Source organism: Vicugna pacos, chromosome 16 (genome assembly GCF_048564905.1).
Source record: "Vicugna pacos chromosome 16, VicPac4, whole genome shotgun sequence".
NCBI lineage: Eukaryota > Metazoa > Chordata > Mammalia > Artiodactyla > Camelidae > Vicugna > Vicugna pacos.
The window spans coordinates 58,250,837-58,267,095 of NC_133002.1; the positions used below are offsets into that span (position 1 = coordinate 58,250,837).

A 16,259-nucleotide genomic window follows, 5' to 3' on the forward strand; every position below is an offset into this window, starting at 1 on the left:
TACAAGTCTCAGACACAATTGGCTAAGAAACCAAAGTTGTTAGGCCTTGTTAGGTCCCCATCACAGTTCTCCAGGGACGTCCCCTGGCCTGTAGCTACCGCCTCGTGCCCTGGTTGGTGGGGCCTGAGGGAAGCCTGAGAAAGTTGGAGGGGTGCAGACTGAAGAGAAGGCCTCTGAGCTCTTTCCTCCCATTCCCGTACTCTCACTTGGCTTCTCAGCAAGATGTGACTTCTGTTTTGTCTTGTTTTTCCTTGTGTCTTCATTGGACTTGAACCAGAGAGCAGAAGCGGTTTCCCTGGTCTTTCCTCCTAGGAACTGCTCTGTGAGCCGCTGTCCTAGGCAAGATGCTTTGTTTCCACCATCCTCATGATCTGGGCGCAAAGCGCTCATCCTGCTGCATCTGCGGGGCGTGTGCTGTCACGTCCAGGGCTGTCCAGGTCTGTGGGCTTCGTGCCTCCCCGCTGACGCAGACAGCTGTCTGGTAAGTAGATCTCCAGGCTGAGTTCATTTCTTTGACCAACTGAATATCCACCCGCAGGCCAGGGAGATGGATCCATACAAGTCAAGACAGGTGTCCCGTGTGCACTCTGAAACACTGCTTTAGGGGAAGAAAAGCAACAGTGGTTTCTTGTTGCTTTTTACTTGTATCCTCTTCGCTGCTACCTTCTGCCTCTTTAAGGACATAGACTCTCTCCCTATAGCAGGTTTTGTAAAACCGGTTTTTTGAACTGCTGGCAGTTTAGTGGTGTCAACCTTCCTTCTGTCTCCTTAGCTTTGTCTTTGTAAATACTTCGTCAGATGTTTTTTCTGATACATGGCTGGCTTCCAAGATAACTGTCATGGGTGCTTTGTTCATTTCTGTGCTGAATTCCAGGTGTCTGAGGCCTGGCTGTCTCGGTGGGTCTTCGTCTTGAATGTGGACCCCCTGTCCTCCCGCCAAGACTGCTTTCATTGGATGAAAGTTGCCTCAGAGGGCAGTTGAGCATAAATGGTTCTAAAAAACATCTTTGGGGTTTGACACCCATCCTCAGTGGTCTTGCCAGATACCCCAACTCTCCTTCCTTGTCAGGCCGTCTACAGCATTGCTTGAAGTCCTGCATGCAGCTCTGTGGCTCCAGGCCCTTCGTTGTGGGGCACAGTCAACCCCTTCTCCTCCTGATGTTCAGGGCGGAGTGTGGGGTTAAGCTGCTTTAGGATCCAGAAGAACTTGGGTTGTTGGCTTTCTTCTTCAGGGGCACCTGGGTACCTCGCCACATGCCCAGGAGCTTAGCAGGCTCACAACCAGCATGTTCACATCAGAGGCCGAAGAATTACGTTCTAAAGCACAATGAGGTGTGGCCACCCGGAGGCCCAGGTTCCCATTGTTTGCTTTTCCAGGGCCTGAGAATTCCCATGGGTGCCTGTGACACAAATAGGGCATCTGAGCAACCACAGATTCCAAAGTCTTTCCAGGAGACTTTTGTGCAGAATTGTATGGCTTCCAGTCTGTGGAGGCTCAGTCATACATGTGGCTTATAGGATTCTCTCAAGGCAGGAGAGTCTTCTCTCACTTGGAGTGGGGTCCACTGTCCATTGCTTGGCACTTTGCTTGGAGACAGCATGGAGCTGGATTCCACTGCTGGGAAGGTGGGGTAGGGCTTGTGCCTGGGAATGCTGGGTTTGGGACTGAATAAGAGACCATAGCTCCATGGGACTCGGGGTACACCCTGAGCACTCCCCATGTGTGTGCGCACGCATATGCATGTGTGTGCGTGCATGGACGCATGAGTGCACACACACGTTGTGAATGTAGAAAAGCAAAGACTGGACTAGTTAGCAAATTGAAACCAACTACCAAGTTTATTTTTTTATTTTTGTTTTTGTATGTGTAGAGAGATAAATTGAGGGGAAAATGAGCCATGCCAAAAAAGGAAAGTCTGAAAGAAGTGGGAAAAACTTTGTGATTCTGCCCCGTCATCTTTCTCCCTGAGACTTGGCTAAACAAACCTCAGCTAAGCCAGGCCAGGACCTTGTGAAATGCAGGAATCCCCACCTCTCCCATCCCTCCCCTTCCCACGGCTGGGGGCACAAAAGCTGAGAGAAGCCCCAGGGAACCTCACACCTTTTTATCTTCCCCAAGTAAACAAGTACTTTCACCTTTGAAGAGACACTGGTCTGTTTGGTGACTAACTTCCTGTGCCTCTGTGGTAGATGCGTGGAAGTGGAATTCCCAAGTAGATTTGCCTGCATCCTCATCCTCTGCTCTGCTGTTTTGGGCCAGAAAGCAGCTGGGGCAGCGCTTTGAGAAAGAGCCCTGGGGGGCCTTTGAAGAGTTAATGGGTCAGTCCCTTATGACTAGCCAAATGGCCTGGAGGGGAGGTAGGGTGGACCCAACTGATGTTTTCCCACAATTAGCACCCAGAAAGCTGTCCTCTGGAGGGAAAATTTAAGAGCCTTTTACAGTCCAATGTTTTGTCACTGCCACACTCTTTAACATTGGTTCCTCCAGAGCCACTGCTACAAAGGGAGGGTTGTGTGGCCCCAGGAGACTGGCACTTTCTGTGGGACAGCTGATTGATGACCAACCTGCATTTGGCTCGGCAGCCCTCCAGGCCCTCCTCTTGGCCCACCTGATTGGCAGGGGGCTGGTGGCTGGAGGAGACAGTTGCTAAGCAGCCTGGCCTGAAGTTACGCCCGTCCAGATCCAATGAATAGGCGCAGTGTTCCAAAGAATGAGGGGGTTTTGGCCTGTCCCAGAATCCAGAGGGACTTTTTGGGGAAGAGGACTAAGGACTGCTGCTCTGGTCTTAGCCTGGAGCCGTAGTTGGAGGGAGGCCAGTGGTCCTCCTTCCTGAGATGTTACCTTGATGTAGCCTCGCTTCGTGTAAGTGGAGCACCCAGAGCTCCATGGCTGTTTCCGTGCTCCCGTCTCCCCCAGAGTTGCTATTGTCTTATCTCCTCCCTCACCGACCAAGAAAAGGAAATGAGACCAGACTTCACCAGCACAGCCTCTGGTGTTTTGATCATTAGCGCGTTAGGGCACTGGAGGCTCCTGATCTGTGTTTGAGGGACTCGGTTTCCCCAGAAATGGGGAAAACAGATATGTTCTTGCCGTCGGGCACTGGCAACAGTGGAAGCGGTGCCCGGGCGCAAGAACAGGGCTGAGAACCTGCCTTCTCCCAGTTGATTTGATTGAGATGAACTGTTTACTCTGAGCAGTGAAATACAGAGCAAGTCCAGAAAGCCATCTGATGAGAGACCTGCTCCGAGGTTTCTGCGTTCTGCTGGAACCGAAGGACGCGTGGACGTGGGTGTTGGGGGCGGTGGTTTACACTGAGGACCAGAGAAAGCTTTCCTGTGGAAAGACTAGAAGCCAACGTAGGGAGACCTGACAAGTGAGCCAGTGAGAGCCGGAGAGACCCTGCCTCTGAGCTGGGCCTTCCTGGGGGTGGTTCCATCTCTTGTTAAAGGCCCGCTACCTGCCTGCTCCCAGGTTCCATGAGCTACCTCCTTGGGAGAGAGTCTCCCCTTTTGGCTTAAACTGAAAGTAAGAAAAATCTCTTGGGAGCAGACGGTTTCTTGTGTTTTGGTCTTGGGGTTCTCATGTTATACGGTGGCCACCTCCTGCTTCCTTGGCACCAGGCGAAGGCGCCAACCAGGCCCCCTGGAGAGCGATGGGCAGGCTCCGGGTATACAGGTGCCGGATGGCTGGTGCTTGCTCTCCTCAGCACTGGTGGGTGCTGGTCACTGCTGGAGGCCGCGGAGGAGAGACTGAAATAGGCATCTGGAACATCCCGGCTGCTCTGATGAAGGAAGAAGGGGAACTCAGATTTCCAGGGGTCCCGGAAGGCCCCAGGTATCGGCTCACTCTTAAGAGTTCCTTGCAGTCCTCTCACCTTTTCCTTCCTTAAAAACCCGGAGTGGTGTCAGTGAGGAGAGTAACTATGGTCAGGAACCCCAGGCTCACCTCCTTGTGTTTCTATTTTTCTTTTGCAGGATAACCCAGAAGTAGAAAAGCGAGATCCCCAGGAATTGGTTGGTGAGTACCCCGGGGGGCCTCGGGGCGTGTCTCTGAGCCCTGCCTGGAGCCAACTGGCTTCCGGCCACGCAGGTGGCTTCTCTCTGCTTTGGCCAAGGCAGCTGCTCCACTGCGAGCCTGTCTCTTTATCCTCTCTCTCCAGGCCTTTGGCATCTCATAAGATGTCTGAGTGAGACACCCAGGGAACAATTCTTCTTTGAAAATCACATTCATAGTGCGTTTCGCTGGGCTTTGGTCAGTTGCCAGTGTTGTCAAGAGAGATTCAGGGCCCCGTCCAGCTGGGAGCTTGTTCCCTTGTGCTCTGCGGCCATCCTCTGTCCTTGTCCGCGCTCTGCCTGCTCCACTGGCACATTTATGTGCTCAAGGAGCAGACATGTGGCCTCTGCTGGCGCTTTGCTCTGTCTCCAGAAGGGGACATGCTCACAGCCCTGGAGTCTGGGACCCTTAACGTAACTGGCCAGGGCAGTCACATTTCTGGAAAATAGCACACATGTCATCCCGGCCGTGTGTTAACCCCAGCTTCTTAATCCTTTTAGAAGGTGTCTCAGCTCCTTCAGTTTGGCCCTGGACCTTGTAACAGCTCTCCCCAGGCCTGGCCCAACCTCACGGAGGCATTGACACCCCCCCCCCCCGTGGCGACTGTGGCCGCCTCCCTGCCCACTCCATCCGTCCTCACACAGCAGGGCTCCCGCTCCCCGTGGCTCTGCTTTGCAGGTGTCCTGCAGAGCCCACTCCTTGCTTCCAAACAGAGCCTTCGAGGTTCACTTCCCCCACCCCTGGGAAGCCCAGGACTTAGCCTGGAAACACTGTTCCCTGCAGTCCCTCTGACCTGTCCGTTTTCTGGACTGGTCCCTTCACTGAGGGCGGGAGGCGGGAACCTGTTCTGGTTTTCCTGACTAAAGAAACTGCAAGCTACTCATTCTGCTTGTCTCCTGAGGAAGGCCGGGGTAGGAACGAGACCACACTGAGCAGCCCAGACCCTCAGCAGGATTTACCCCTGAGTTTTCTGATGAACGGAGTTTGAGTTTTCTCAAAACCTTACGTTTGCTCTGAAGAAAACGGCAGTGAAGGGGTGGACCAGTTGGCTTTGCAGGCAGAGGGAACAGAGCACAGCCTTGCCAGGAAGCCAGTGGGCTTCCCGGAGTGGGTGGCCCACGGGAGCGGCTGTGGCCTGGATCCGCGGCCTCCTCTCCCCTGCTGACCCTGCTGTGTACTACCAAGGAGCTGGGTCAGAGAGCCGCCTCCCCGGAGCCCAGCGAGGCCGTGCCCTCCGCTTGTCAGGCGGTGGAATGTGTGTGGGCTTTGGCCGGCTCAGCCCAGCTTCTTCCACAACCAGCGCTCACTTTTTCTCTGTCACTTTTGGAAAACAGCTCTTTTGAGGTGTAACTTAACGTAGAGTAAGTTTTGCCGGTTTTAAGGGTGCCCTTTGATGGGTGTGGACAGATACGTAGTCGTGTTAATCCCCACCACAGTTGCTACATAGAACTTTTCCATCACTCTAAAGTATGCCCTTGGACCCCTTCCCTTGGAGGCAGTTCCTCCCTCAGCCGCAGGCGAGCAGTGATGTCCTTTCTTCACTAGAGTTTGGCCTGTTTTAGAATTTCTTACAAGTCAGGATTTCTCAGCCTTGGCACTATTGAAATTTTAGGCTGGATAATTCTTTGTTGTGGGGGCCTGGCCCGTGCATTGTACAATGTTTTAGTAGCATTCTTGGTTTCTGCCCCTTCGATGCCAGCAACACTCCCCTCCCCCCGCCAGATGTGACAATAAGAAATATTTCTAGTTATCACCCAATGTTTTCTGAGGGGGCAAAATTGCCCCAGTTGGAGAACCAGTGATACAAATGAAATCAGTCTTTTTTTTGTTTTGTCTCCTTTAACTTACCATAATGTTTTTGAGATCCATCCATGTTCTCGAACATATCCATAGTTGCTTTTTATTATTGTCAAATACTATTTCATTGTAGGGTTACACTGCAGTTTCTCAATCCACTTACCCACGAAGGACACAGATGGAACTTTAAGCCTCATGGTTTTGATTACTCTTCCCGCTGTTCACGGAGGATGTAACGATTGGCCCGTGCAGTGTGGCCCCCACTCAGGGCGCCATGGTTATCAGCCCCTCTGCCTGAACTCTGCTCCTTCCATTCAGGCCTCTGGTTAGGGACCGAGTGGTCTGCTGGTGTGGGAAGCGTTTTCATACGTGTAATGGAGCACACGAAGGCGGAGAAGCTGGCTCGGGCCTCTCCAGCTCTGTAGTTGCTCGGCTGAGCTGAGTGCACGCCCTGTGCAAACCTTCCGGGTGCCTGCGGGCAGGCCTGGGACCATGGCCCCAGGGTGGCATTCTAGTTGGGTTCTCCGTGTCTCTGGTGAGCTGGAGACACTCCACTGCCTCCTGCTTGCGGCCCCACAGTACCCGCCGGGCATTCCTTCACTCCCCGCCGCCGTTACACAGGCCCATCCATCTGAGCTGCTCCTGTGCCGATTCACACCTGGCAGCCATGGTTACCATCGTTGTTTTGTGACTTGGGCACGCACCCAGGGTGAATCACACCAACGCAGGATTCTCAGATTCTGAGTACGGATGCCCTCCTAGAACAGCCCTGGCAGACCCGGGGCAGTCACAGACACGGGCTGCTCCCATGTGCTGGGTGCATTTCTCAGCGTGTTTCCAGAAAGTGGTTTTGAATAGCCATGTATGTGGGTCTGTTGTCTTGTACTCACATCCATGCTGAGACTTAGGAGAGAGAATCACTGAAAGATTCTCCTGAAATCTGTGAGATGAACTTGAGTCTAGTTTCCTGACTGTCCCTCCATTTGCCAGTGACTCCCAAGGAACTCTCCAGTTCCTAGCCTGCGAGCTGGAGGAGGGAGGGCTCGCCCTCTCTGTCATACTATATACCATTTGAGCCTGAATGTGGTTGGGTTGCTGTGGCAACAGTGTCACACCCTGTTTTTCCAAAAGGCTTTCCTGGCAAATGCCAAAGGGCATTCTTTGTCTCTCTGTCACGTGCACACATGCCTTCTCCACCCCAGGGAAGCCTCAGCCCTCGCTTCATGCCCAAAGCCTGCCTGAGCCCCTCTTGCTTTTGTTGCTGATTGTTACGAAATACAAGGACCAGCATACCCCAGCTAATTCCGCTCTCATCTGGCCTCTGCTGCCTGCTTGAGCCTTGGACTTAGAACTCCTGCCTCTCCCAGGTCTGTGAGGAAGGAGGAAGCCAGCATGAGCTTGAACTCCAGCCAGACCTGGGTGTCACCCTTGCTTCAGGAGGCAGGAGACAGAAGGAAGGTGCTGGCAAAGAGCAACATGTAGTCCCATGCTTGCACTGGTGTTTGGGATCCACAACAGGGTATGTCACCCAGTTTCTGTCCTGTTGCCCTCACCTGAAAGGGCAGGTCTAGTGCTCTGTTCCTGGGGCACGTCTGGTGAGAATCTTCGACAGTGAGGGTCAGCACAGGTAGCTTGTGTGAGGAGACTGGGCCCTGGGCCTGGGCCCCAGCCTCAGTATTTACAGTATTTTGCAGTGTGTGCTGGCTTGTTTGGTAGCAGCTGAGACTAGCAAAGCTCTAAGCAGAAATCAGAGCACCTTGTCTGCCAAAAAAACATTAACCCAGCCTCGGGAGAGAAGGGCAAGGCTGTGCTGGGCCGTCCCCGACAGTCAAGGCAGCCACTTGCAACTGAGAACGGGTCTCCTCGCCTGGGGCCTGGCACCCAGTAAGTACTTGCAGGGTGTCGTGGGTGCCAGATTATTCATTTTTTGCCTTCATCCTGCCCCACCCCACTCCGCCTTCTATTTGCTCATTGTATGGCCCTTTTCATGAGAGAATGTTTTTAAAAGCACAGACAGAATCTTACAACAAACAGTGCATTGTCTGGGTGATCCAGAGCACGACTCTACAGTCCCCGGGGTGGCCAGGGGCAGCAGGGAGGGGAGTGGAGAGAGAGCCAGAAGCTTGGGTGGGCAGAGGCAAACCTCTGAGGGAGTTCTCCCCTGGGAGTTGTGGTTCTGCACATCGGAATCAGACCTTTTGTTCCCTGGAATGAAGTGGTTGATTGACTTATTTTTAAAGGGCCCTAAGCCAATAATCAACAGGTAGTTTTGCAAATGTCATTTATACACAAGGCAGTTTGAAAGCTTTGAGTCTCAAAGCCTAGGGAACCCTGAGCTTTTCCTGTAGCCTGAGTAGGACAGCCTGAGGTAAGAAGGATGGTGCCAGACTCTGAGTTTCCAGAATCCTGGGAGGGTGTCTCAGGGGCAGAGCCCGTCGGGGGCTGGAGCTGGCTCACGTGATGAGCCAGTTCAGCGACTGCAGATTGATAGCTTGAAATTGGCGGGAGAATTAACAGCCCAGAAACGGGCAGACCGCTCCCCACCTCCCCGCTGGTTGGTAAACATTTCCCAGCACACCCCAGGACACAGCCTCTCCTCAGTGAACTGCTGCTGTGTGGCCAAACTGTGCCCTCTGCCTGAATTTCTCTTCCCCTGAGTTGACACCTGCCAGCTCCTTCTGGTCATTTGATCTCAGCTCAGATGCATCCTCTCAGAGAGCTACTCCGCACACCCTGTTGCGCTGTTGCAGAGGCGTGTGTCCCTTTCTGAAAACACTTTGTGTGTGGTTTTTGGTTTCTGTACTGTCCATGCCTGTCCTTCACCCTCACCGTCCCTCCCACCTACAGAATTCTTCTCTGTTCTCTCAACAGCCTCCTTTTCTGAAAGAGTCCGGAACATGTCACCCGATGAAATCAAGATCCCGCCGGAGCCCCCTGGCAGGTGTTCAAATCACTTACAAGTAAGCGCAGGGCACGGCTGCTGAGGCCCATGTAGACAGGAATCCAGGGGCAGGGGTCTGGTTTGGTCTGACTTTAAGAGGCTTCTGTAAATGAAACAGCGCAGGTGGGAAGGAGCCTGCAGTCCTGGTGACCTCCCTGAGCCCGCTCTCACGTCTGCTCTGGACCCACCACCACTGCCACTTGCGCTGGGGCCCCTAGCTTGCCCTCTGTAAGGTCCTGAACCTCGGCAGATAAAACAGCAGACCTTTTCTGGGCAACCTTGAGCCGGTGGGACAGTCTCAGTGGAACTTTGCTAAGAAACGAAGGGATTTTCAGAACGTAAAATAAACAGATTACAGAAATGCAAACACACAAGCATTTATGCTCATAAAACTCCTATCCTCCTCTTATCCTCGTCCCTCTGTGCCTTCTCCTGTGAATGAGACCTTGTGACTACAGGACAGACCCCCAGGGCTGCCCCATAGTGGCCCCCGTCCATCTACTCTACCTTTGATCCTGTAGGTTCTACCAGTGCCTCTGGCTACACCGCAGGCCCCTGGCACCACCTTAATGGACGGATGACTAATGGGTCCTAGGGCAGTGGAACAGGGCGACCGGGCGGGGCCGGAGGTTCCTCTCTTCCTGGAAGTCTCTTCTCTTTGCTGAGTTGTCCCCACCACCACCACCTACCCTCTGCCTCCCAGCATAGCATCACCTTCATCAGCTTTACACCAGGCAACAAGCCACAGCCTATAAGGACAGTCCAGCAATCCTCCAGGCAGAGACATCTAGCTGGCCCAGCCTTCAAGTTCCAAATCTCTACTTTTTGGACCTTCTAATGGTAGAAACCATGACACTGAGCAAACATGTTAGTTCACCTGAGATAGGAGAACCTGTCTGATGGCCCGGGAGACACAGAAAAGTCGTCTGTAAAATACAGACCTGTTTCTGTCTGCCGAGCCTTCTGCGCAGGCCTCCCCTCATTACCTATGAAGAGGTTAACATTGAGGCGTGTCGCTCTCGGCTGCTCTCTTCCCTGTAAATGTGTTACTGACCTCTCTCTGCAATTTGTGCTTCCTCTGGCCAGTCTTGCGTTCTGGCAGAGGGGATGGGTCATCTCTCCGGATGTTCCCAAAGGTCCTCCCTCACTCAGGACCTCCCACCCTGCCCACCTCCTCCTGCAAGTGAAGCCCGAAATGTTTTCCTTCTGGAGTGTCCATGTTTAGCTGCCACTAGTGGGGGTGGCGGCCAGGAGACCTTGCCCTGGGCCAGCGCGTGCCTTCCTGGGTAAGACTGCTCCTCCTTAGAGGTGGCTCTACCCTGAGACTCGGGTTTCCAGGTCCCTTCACGCACCAGGCCATCCTGATGCCATCTGTTGCAGACATCATCTCTTTGGGCCTGGGGACACCTGTGGCACTGGCCTGGATCCCTGCTGGGTGCTTCTCCTGTTTCCCATTGAAAGCCAGGGCAGGGGCCTGGAGAGGAGTTTTGATGAGAAATGAGCCCTTGTCCCCTGGTGGTGCCTCTTGATAAAGTGGTGAGGACCTGTGAGTCTCCCAGCAGAGGACACCCTGGGAGGCTTGTGAAACCAGGTTCCAAAACCTCTATTCCTGCCTTCCTCTGAAAGGACATCACCTTCCCAGGTCTCCTGCTAGAAATTAACCCTGTGTTAAAATTTAAAACCAGCGTTCAAAATAGTAAGGTCCTTCTATAGCACAGGGAACTACACAGGATCTTGTAATAACCTGTAATGAAAAGGAATGTATATAACTTAATCACTATTTGTACACCAGAAACTAACAGAACACTGTAAATGAACTATACTTCAATAAAAATTAAAAATAAAGCCAGCATGTAGACTCTACCCATCAACACTAATACCTGAAACTTCTCTATAGATGATTCAGGAACTGATCAGCCGAGTGGGGACTTGTTCCCTGTCTTCTCCGTGGGTTCACTGCCTCGACCTTATCACTCCCTCTACTGACCACCCAGAGCGGATCAGGAGAAAGCCAAAGAAAAGCAGTCTGGTCTCCATCTGTCTTACCTGTGCTCAGGGCTGGTCAGAGGCTGGCGGAGGAAGACCATGTGGCTAGAGCAGGGCTTCTCGTGGCTCTGTGGCTCTCCTCTGTCCACGTATCCACACCGCATGTGTGACCACAGACTAGGATCATGAGGGAGTGGGGTTCTGTCATAAGCATCCTTTTGTTCCTCTTCCATAGGACAAGATCCAGAAGCTTTATGAGCGGAAGATAAAGGAGGGAATGGATATGAACTATATTATCCAAAGGAAGAAGGAATTTCGGAACCCCAGGTGAGTTTCCCATGAGCCTGCAGGGTCGGCTGGGAACTGGTATGCCCCCATGGAGGTGGCAGGGAGAGGCCCAGCTCAGATCCCACCTGAGCCCACAGGGGCCGTCACCCAGACCACATTAACCTCGCCGAGGTTTACTGTTGAAAATCCAGACTGAACACATTAAGCAGTACGTAGAGCAGAAACAGAGACCTGGTCTGGAGCAGGAGGCCCAGCCGGGGTCTCATTCCTACTCCGCTCCTAAAGACGCTACCTCTCACAACATAATGCCATTTGCAGCAACATGGATGCTCCTAGAGAATGTCATTCTAAGTGAAGTAAGCCAGAAAGAGAAAGAAAAATACCATGTGAGATCGCTCATATGTGGAATCTAAAAAACAAAAACAAAAACAAACAAACAAAAACAAAGCATAAATACAGGACAGAAATAGACTCATGGACAGAGAATACAGACTTGTGGTTACTGGGGGGGGTAGAGGGTGGGAAGGGATAGACTGGGATTTCAAAATTGTAGAATAAATAAACAAGATTACACTATATAGCACAGGGAAATATACACAAAATGTTATGATAAATCACAGAGAAAAAAAATGTGACAATGAGTGTGTATATGTCCATGAATGACTGAAAAATTGTGCTGAACACTGGAATTTGACACAACATTGTAAAATGATTATAAATCAATAAAAAATGTTAAAAAAAAAAAAAGACGCTACCTCTCGAGGCCTCCATCTCCTCAGCCGCACCATGAGGGGGTTGGACTAGACCATCACCCCAGGTTCTTCCTCTCCCTCTAAAAAGTCATTGATTCTACGTGCAGGGGAGAGGGTTTAGAAACAGCTGTGTCTTGGCCTCCCTCTGTCCAGTGCTCAAGCAAGTGACACACCCAGGAAAGAGACCAGTGTGTTGATAGGATGACCTGCCCTGGCCCCTGTGGGCCTGGGTATGGTGGCCTTGATCCAGCCACACAGACTGAAGGTCAGGTGTCCTGATAAGACCAAAAAAATGCAGCCCTCCCCTCAACACGATCCTTGTCCTGGCCCCTGGCTAACAGCCCATCTCCCTGTGAGGGTGGAGGGTGGAGTGCGAGAAGTGACTTCTAATGTCAGGCCAGTGGACATTTCCCCTCCCGTTGGGAAGCTTAGAACGATTCAGCTGGGTGTAGAGGCTTCACCTGAGCCCAGGTGCTGAATGGTTCTGATCTCTTGAAATCTGGTGCCTCAGGCCTGCTCAGCACCTTGTGGTTTTCTTCTTTCAGCATCTATGAGAAGCTGATCCAGTTTTGTGCAATCGATGAGCTCGGCACCAACTACCCAAAGGTATTCCTTCCTGCAGGGGATGAGGCTGAGGGAGGATACCCAAGGCCTTGAGCTCACCTGCTGGATTCAGCCTGGAGCCACTGAAGGGTCCAGGTGGCAGCACTGTTGGCTGAAGAGGACAGTCCCCTTCGCTCTTGTTCGAGCCCCGGGGCCTCTGCTTGGTTAGAGTCTGAGTGTGAACTCGCTGTGCCCATGGACTAGCCCTTGGGCAAATGCATCACTGCCCTCATAATCCTAAGAAGGATTGGCTGGAGAGCAGGGGTAACAGCTGAGCCCCTCTGCCTTTGAAGGCAGGAGGACCCATAGATAGACGCGGGGAGGCACTTGGGTTTCTAAGTCATTTGTCATCTGATGGCCCTTACTGTAGCTTTAACCCTTTCTTTTTCAGGATATGTTTGATCCCCACGGCTGGTCTGAGGACTCCTACTATGAGGCATTAGGTGGGTAGCCATCCATCTACTTACCCACCCATCTGTCCATCTGTCTGTCTGCCCATCCAGTCACTCAGTCAGTCATCAGGCAACACATATTTCAGGGTCTTCTCCGTGTCTGGCCACATCTGAGGAGCTGGGTTTACAGCCTTGAGCAATCCAGACCCCATCCCTGACTTAGGAGGCTTATAACAGCCGCAGAGAAGACAGGATGACAGGAGTGATTCCAATGGTGACAAGTGCTGGGGCGATGGCGTTGCAGGGCCGAGGGGGTGGGGCAGCCTCCCCGAGGAAACTGTGTCCACGCTGAGCTTTGAAGGTGCAAGAGGCTGGCCTCGCAGGTGTAGATGGTAGCCAGGCGGCTGGCGGCCAGCGAGACTGGAGCACTTTCTGAAGGGGCCTATCTGGGAAAACTGGGAGGAATTTCAAAGGGCCCAAGCCCTCAGATGCCAGATCTCAGATCCGGCCTGTAGGTGTGTTTTGTTTGGCCCACATAAGTTTTGTCTTGCTTTAATTTGAATTCCTTGCCAACATTTTATTTAAAAATCCCTGATTCCGGCTGCTCTGGGTCACTGGGCTGGCGTTCCCACATGGCAGCAGCCGGCTGAGGCTCAGGAGCAGCTGGCCCCTCTGAAGGGGTGCGCAGCCCCAGCCTGGGGCCTTTGCGCTTGAGGCCCTGCTTCATGCTGGCCAAGAGCTGGCACTGGGTTTTGCCCTTCACAGAAGGACACTGAGCCCACACGGGTCTGCCGGCTACTCAGGTGCGTCGAATGAGAACGTGGGGCAAGTGGAAAGTGCTGGACTAGGGTCCCTCGGCTTAAACCATCTCCTTGTGTGGGGCTGCTCCCGGGCTGTTTGTGTAATGCTTCTCTTGTCTTCGTAGCCAAAGCCCAGAAGATTGAAATGGACAAATTGGAAAAGGCCAAAAAGGAGCGAACCAAAGTAAGTGATGGACGAACGTCCTGATGAAAAGGCAGGTGTTTGGAGCGCAGGGGTCCTGCTGACTGAGCCCAGGGGCCTTCCAGGCTGCTCTCCCCCCCGCCAATATGTTGCCTGAGGATGCTCTGGGCAGCCTTAGGTGTGCCCTGTGCTGGATTTTAAGGCTCCTTAACTCAGCTTGAAGGTGCTTCCCAGTTAATCCCGTTTGGTTCCTTGGGGTCTTGTACTTGCTGCATTATGTCCCCTCCCCTCCCCCGTGCAGCCACAGATCCTCAGGGGCTTTCTCTCTGGGGTCATCAGTGCCCTCCTTGGCCTGAATGGAGGCAAGTATTTCCTTCCCAGAGCACTCTGGTCTGTGCCTTTCTTGGGCTCCAGAGCTGACCTCGGCAGCCCGACTCAGCGCTTCCCTGTAAGTCCCACGCCTGATGGCCAGGTGACCCCTCATTTTAGGACCCTGAGCACGATTCTTCCCAAGCAATGTGGTCTGGGTCCTTCGGGGAACAGAAATTTGGCTGTGAGACATTGTCCTGGGAACTGTGCCCTTTCCAACCAGAGTCTCTGAGAGAGAAAGTGGACCTCAGAACACCAGCTCTTCCCACCTGTGGTTTGGCCTGACCCTTCCACAGCAGTTGTGGCCTCTGGGACGTTCCCCCCATCCCCCGGGCAGAGGGGCTGTGGGGCAGCCCTTGGGGACCTGGTACCAGGGGTGATCAGGTTTCCACAGTCGTGACCCTTGGTTGAATTTCCCTTCTGTCTCTTTCCTTCTCCCTTCCAAATCTCAGGCTCATTGCAGGGATGTGTCTGCAGCACCTGAGACCAGAGCCGTCCTTCCCCCAGCGTGTGAGGGCGAGGGGGCTGGGCACATGGTGGGACAGCGGGCAGGGGTGCCCAAGCTCATGCAGTGACATGCTGATGCCGGGAGGGGTCCAACGTCTGTTTGGGAAGCTCTCTTCAGAGGAGTAAAAATCCCCGTGGGGCGCTGCTCTGTCACCTCTCTCGCTGGACAGTCTCAGCAGAGCTGGTTCTCAGTGCCTTCTCTGTGTGGTGCCAGACTCCCACCCCCTGGGAGCAGACGGCTGGCAGAGGACGTGGATGAACAGTTTTGCTCAGGTCTTAACGTTCATCTCTCTCACCCTCCAGATTGAGTTTGTGACAGGCACCAAGAAGGGTACCACGACCAACGCCACGGCCACCACCACCACCACAGCCAGCACAGCTGTTGCAGGTAGAGGCTCTGCTTCCCAGCCACACTGCAGATGCAGCAAGGGTTTCCCTGCCTCATTTTGGGGAACAGACACCATGAGGATCTGGGCTGGACCCAGCCTTGCTGTGCTTTTCTCTGAGCCCAGAGGTTTTGAGCCTGCTTTGGGGCTGGGGTGGGGTCCCCAGTTCACTGGCTGCCCCTTGGCTCTCTGGGGCGAAGGCCCCGGCAGTTTCTGTTCCCTCAGCTCTGACCACTGGAAAGGGAGTGTTGCTTTTTGGTTGGTGTTGGTCCTGACTTCTCTCTTGCTTTGTGCCCAGATGCCCAGAAGAGAAAGAGCAAGTGGGACTCAGCTATCCCGGTGACCACGATAGCCCAGCCCACCATCCTCACCACCACGGCGACGCTGCCAGCTGTGGTCACAGTGACCACCAGTGCCAGTGGCTCCAAGACCACCGTTATCTCTGCCGTTGGCACCATTGTGAAGAAGGCCAAGCAGTGACCTGAGGGACCAGCTTGGGGTGGCTCGGACATTTTCCCTTCTGTCGGGAGGAGCCACTCTGGGCCTTGACAGGACTGTGCAGCCTGGTGACCAGTGCCCACTGGGAGGTGTCGCTTTGTATATTTCAGGACTGGGACCTGCTCCCTCGATGCCACCCTGTGAGGAGTCCCCGTGTGGCATTCCAGCCGGAAGAGACATTGCTGCGGAGGAGTGAGGCACTGTGGACCGCGACTCACACCCCATGGTCTCTGCCTCCGTATTAAAAGCACTGTGTCCTCACATCTCGGCATCTCAGATGCACTGACCTCTTCTACTGTCCGTTTTCAGGCAAATGTGAAAGCTCAAGTGTCCTCCCCATCTTCTCAGTTGGAATTATCACCTCAGGGTTGACAGCAAGGTGACCAAAGCCTGTGGTACTGCTCAGAGAGGGTGGCCCGAGTGGGGGAGACCCCACGTTCCCACTGTCTGCTACCAGGGGCCTGAAAGCCAGCCAGTTCTCAGGCAGGAGCCGAGGCCTCTACCTTCTTCGGGGCAGTTGAGCCCTCCTCAGACCACTTCTTGGACACACCCTGACTTTCAAAGTCCACCAGTTACCAGAAGGGCCGGGGTTGGTCCCCAACCCTCGCAGGGAGGGGTCACGGTGTTGGTGCCTGGTGAGCATGGCCAGTGGGCTCCCCGGGGGTTGGGGGAACTGAATCACCTCCTGCCCAGAGGGCAGCCGCTCATTGTTTACGTGAAACCCGGCTCCTGGGAGGATCCTGC

The 16,259-nt window shown here is 53.6% G+C and overlaps 1 protein-coding gene across 2 annotated transcripts in view; it reads left to right on the forward strand.

The window, feature by feature from the left end:
- Positions 1-15,778, forward strand: part of SAP30BP (SAP30 binding protein) — a 31,294-nt gene extending 15,516 nt beyond the window's left edge. For both annotated transcript variants that reach the window (XM_006199392.4, XM_006199391.4), the window contains 8 exons: positions 3,976-4,018; positions 8,723-8,811; positions 11,014-11,105; positions 12,364-12,424; positions 12,813-12,864; positions 13,739-13,797; positions 14,935-15,019; positions 15,316-15,778. In XM_006199392.4, the coding sequence (XP_006199454.3) occupies positions 3,976-4,018; positions 8,723-8,811; positions 11,014-11,105; positions 12,364-12,424; positions 12,813-12,864; positions 13,739-13,797; positions 14,935-15,019; positions 15,316-15,497 (663 nt within the window). In that variant the 3' untranslated portion in view covers positions 15,498-15,778. The remainder of the gene's footprint in view (positions 1-3,975; positions 4,019-8,722; positions 8,812-11,013; positions 11,106-12,363; positions 12,425-12,812; positions 12,865-13,738; positions 13,798-14,934; positions 15,020-15,315) is intronic.
- Positions 15,779-16,259: the final 481 nt, after the last annotated feature.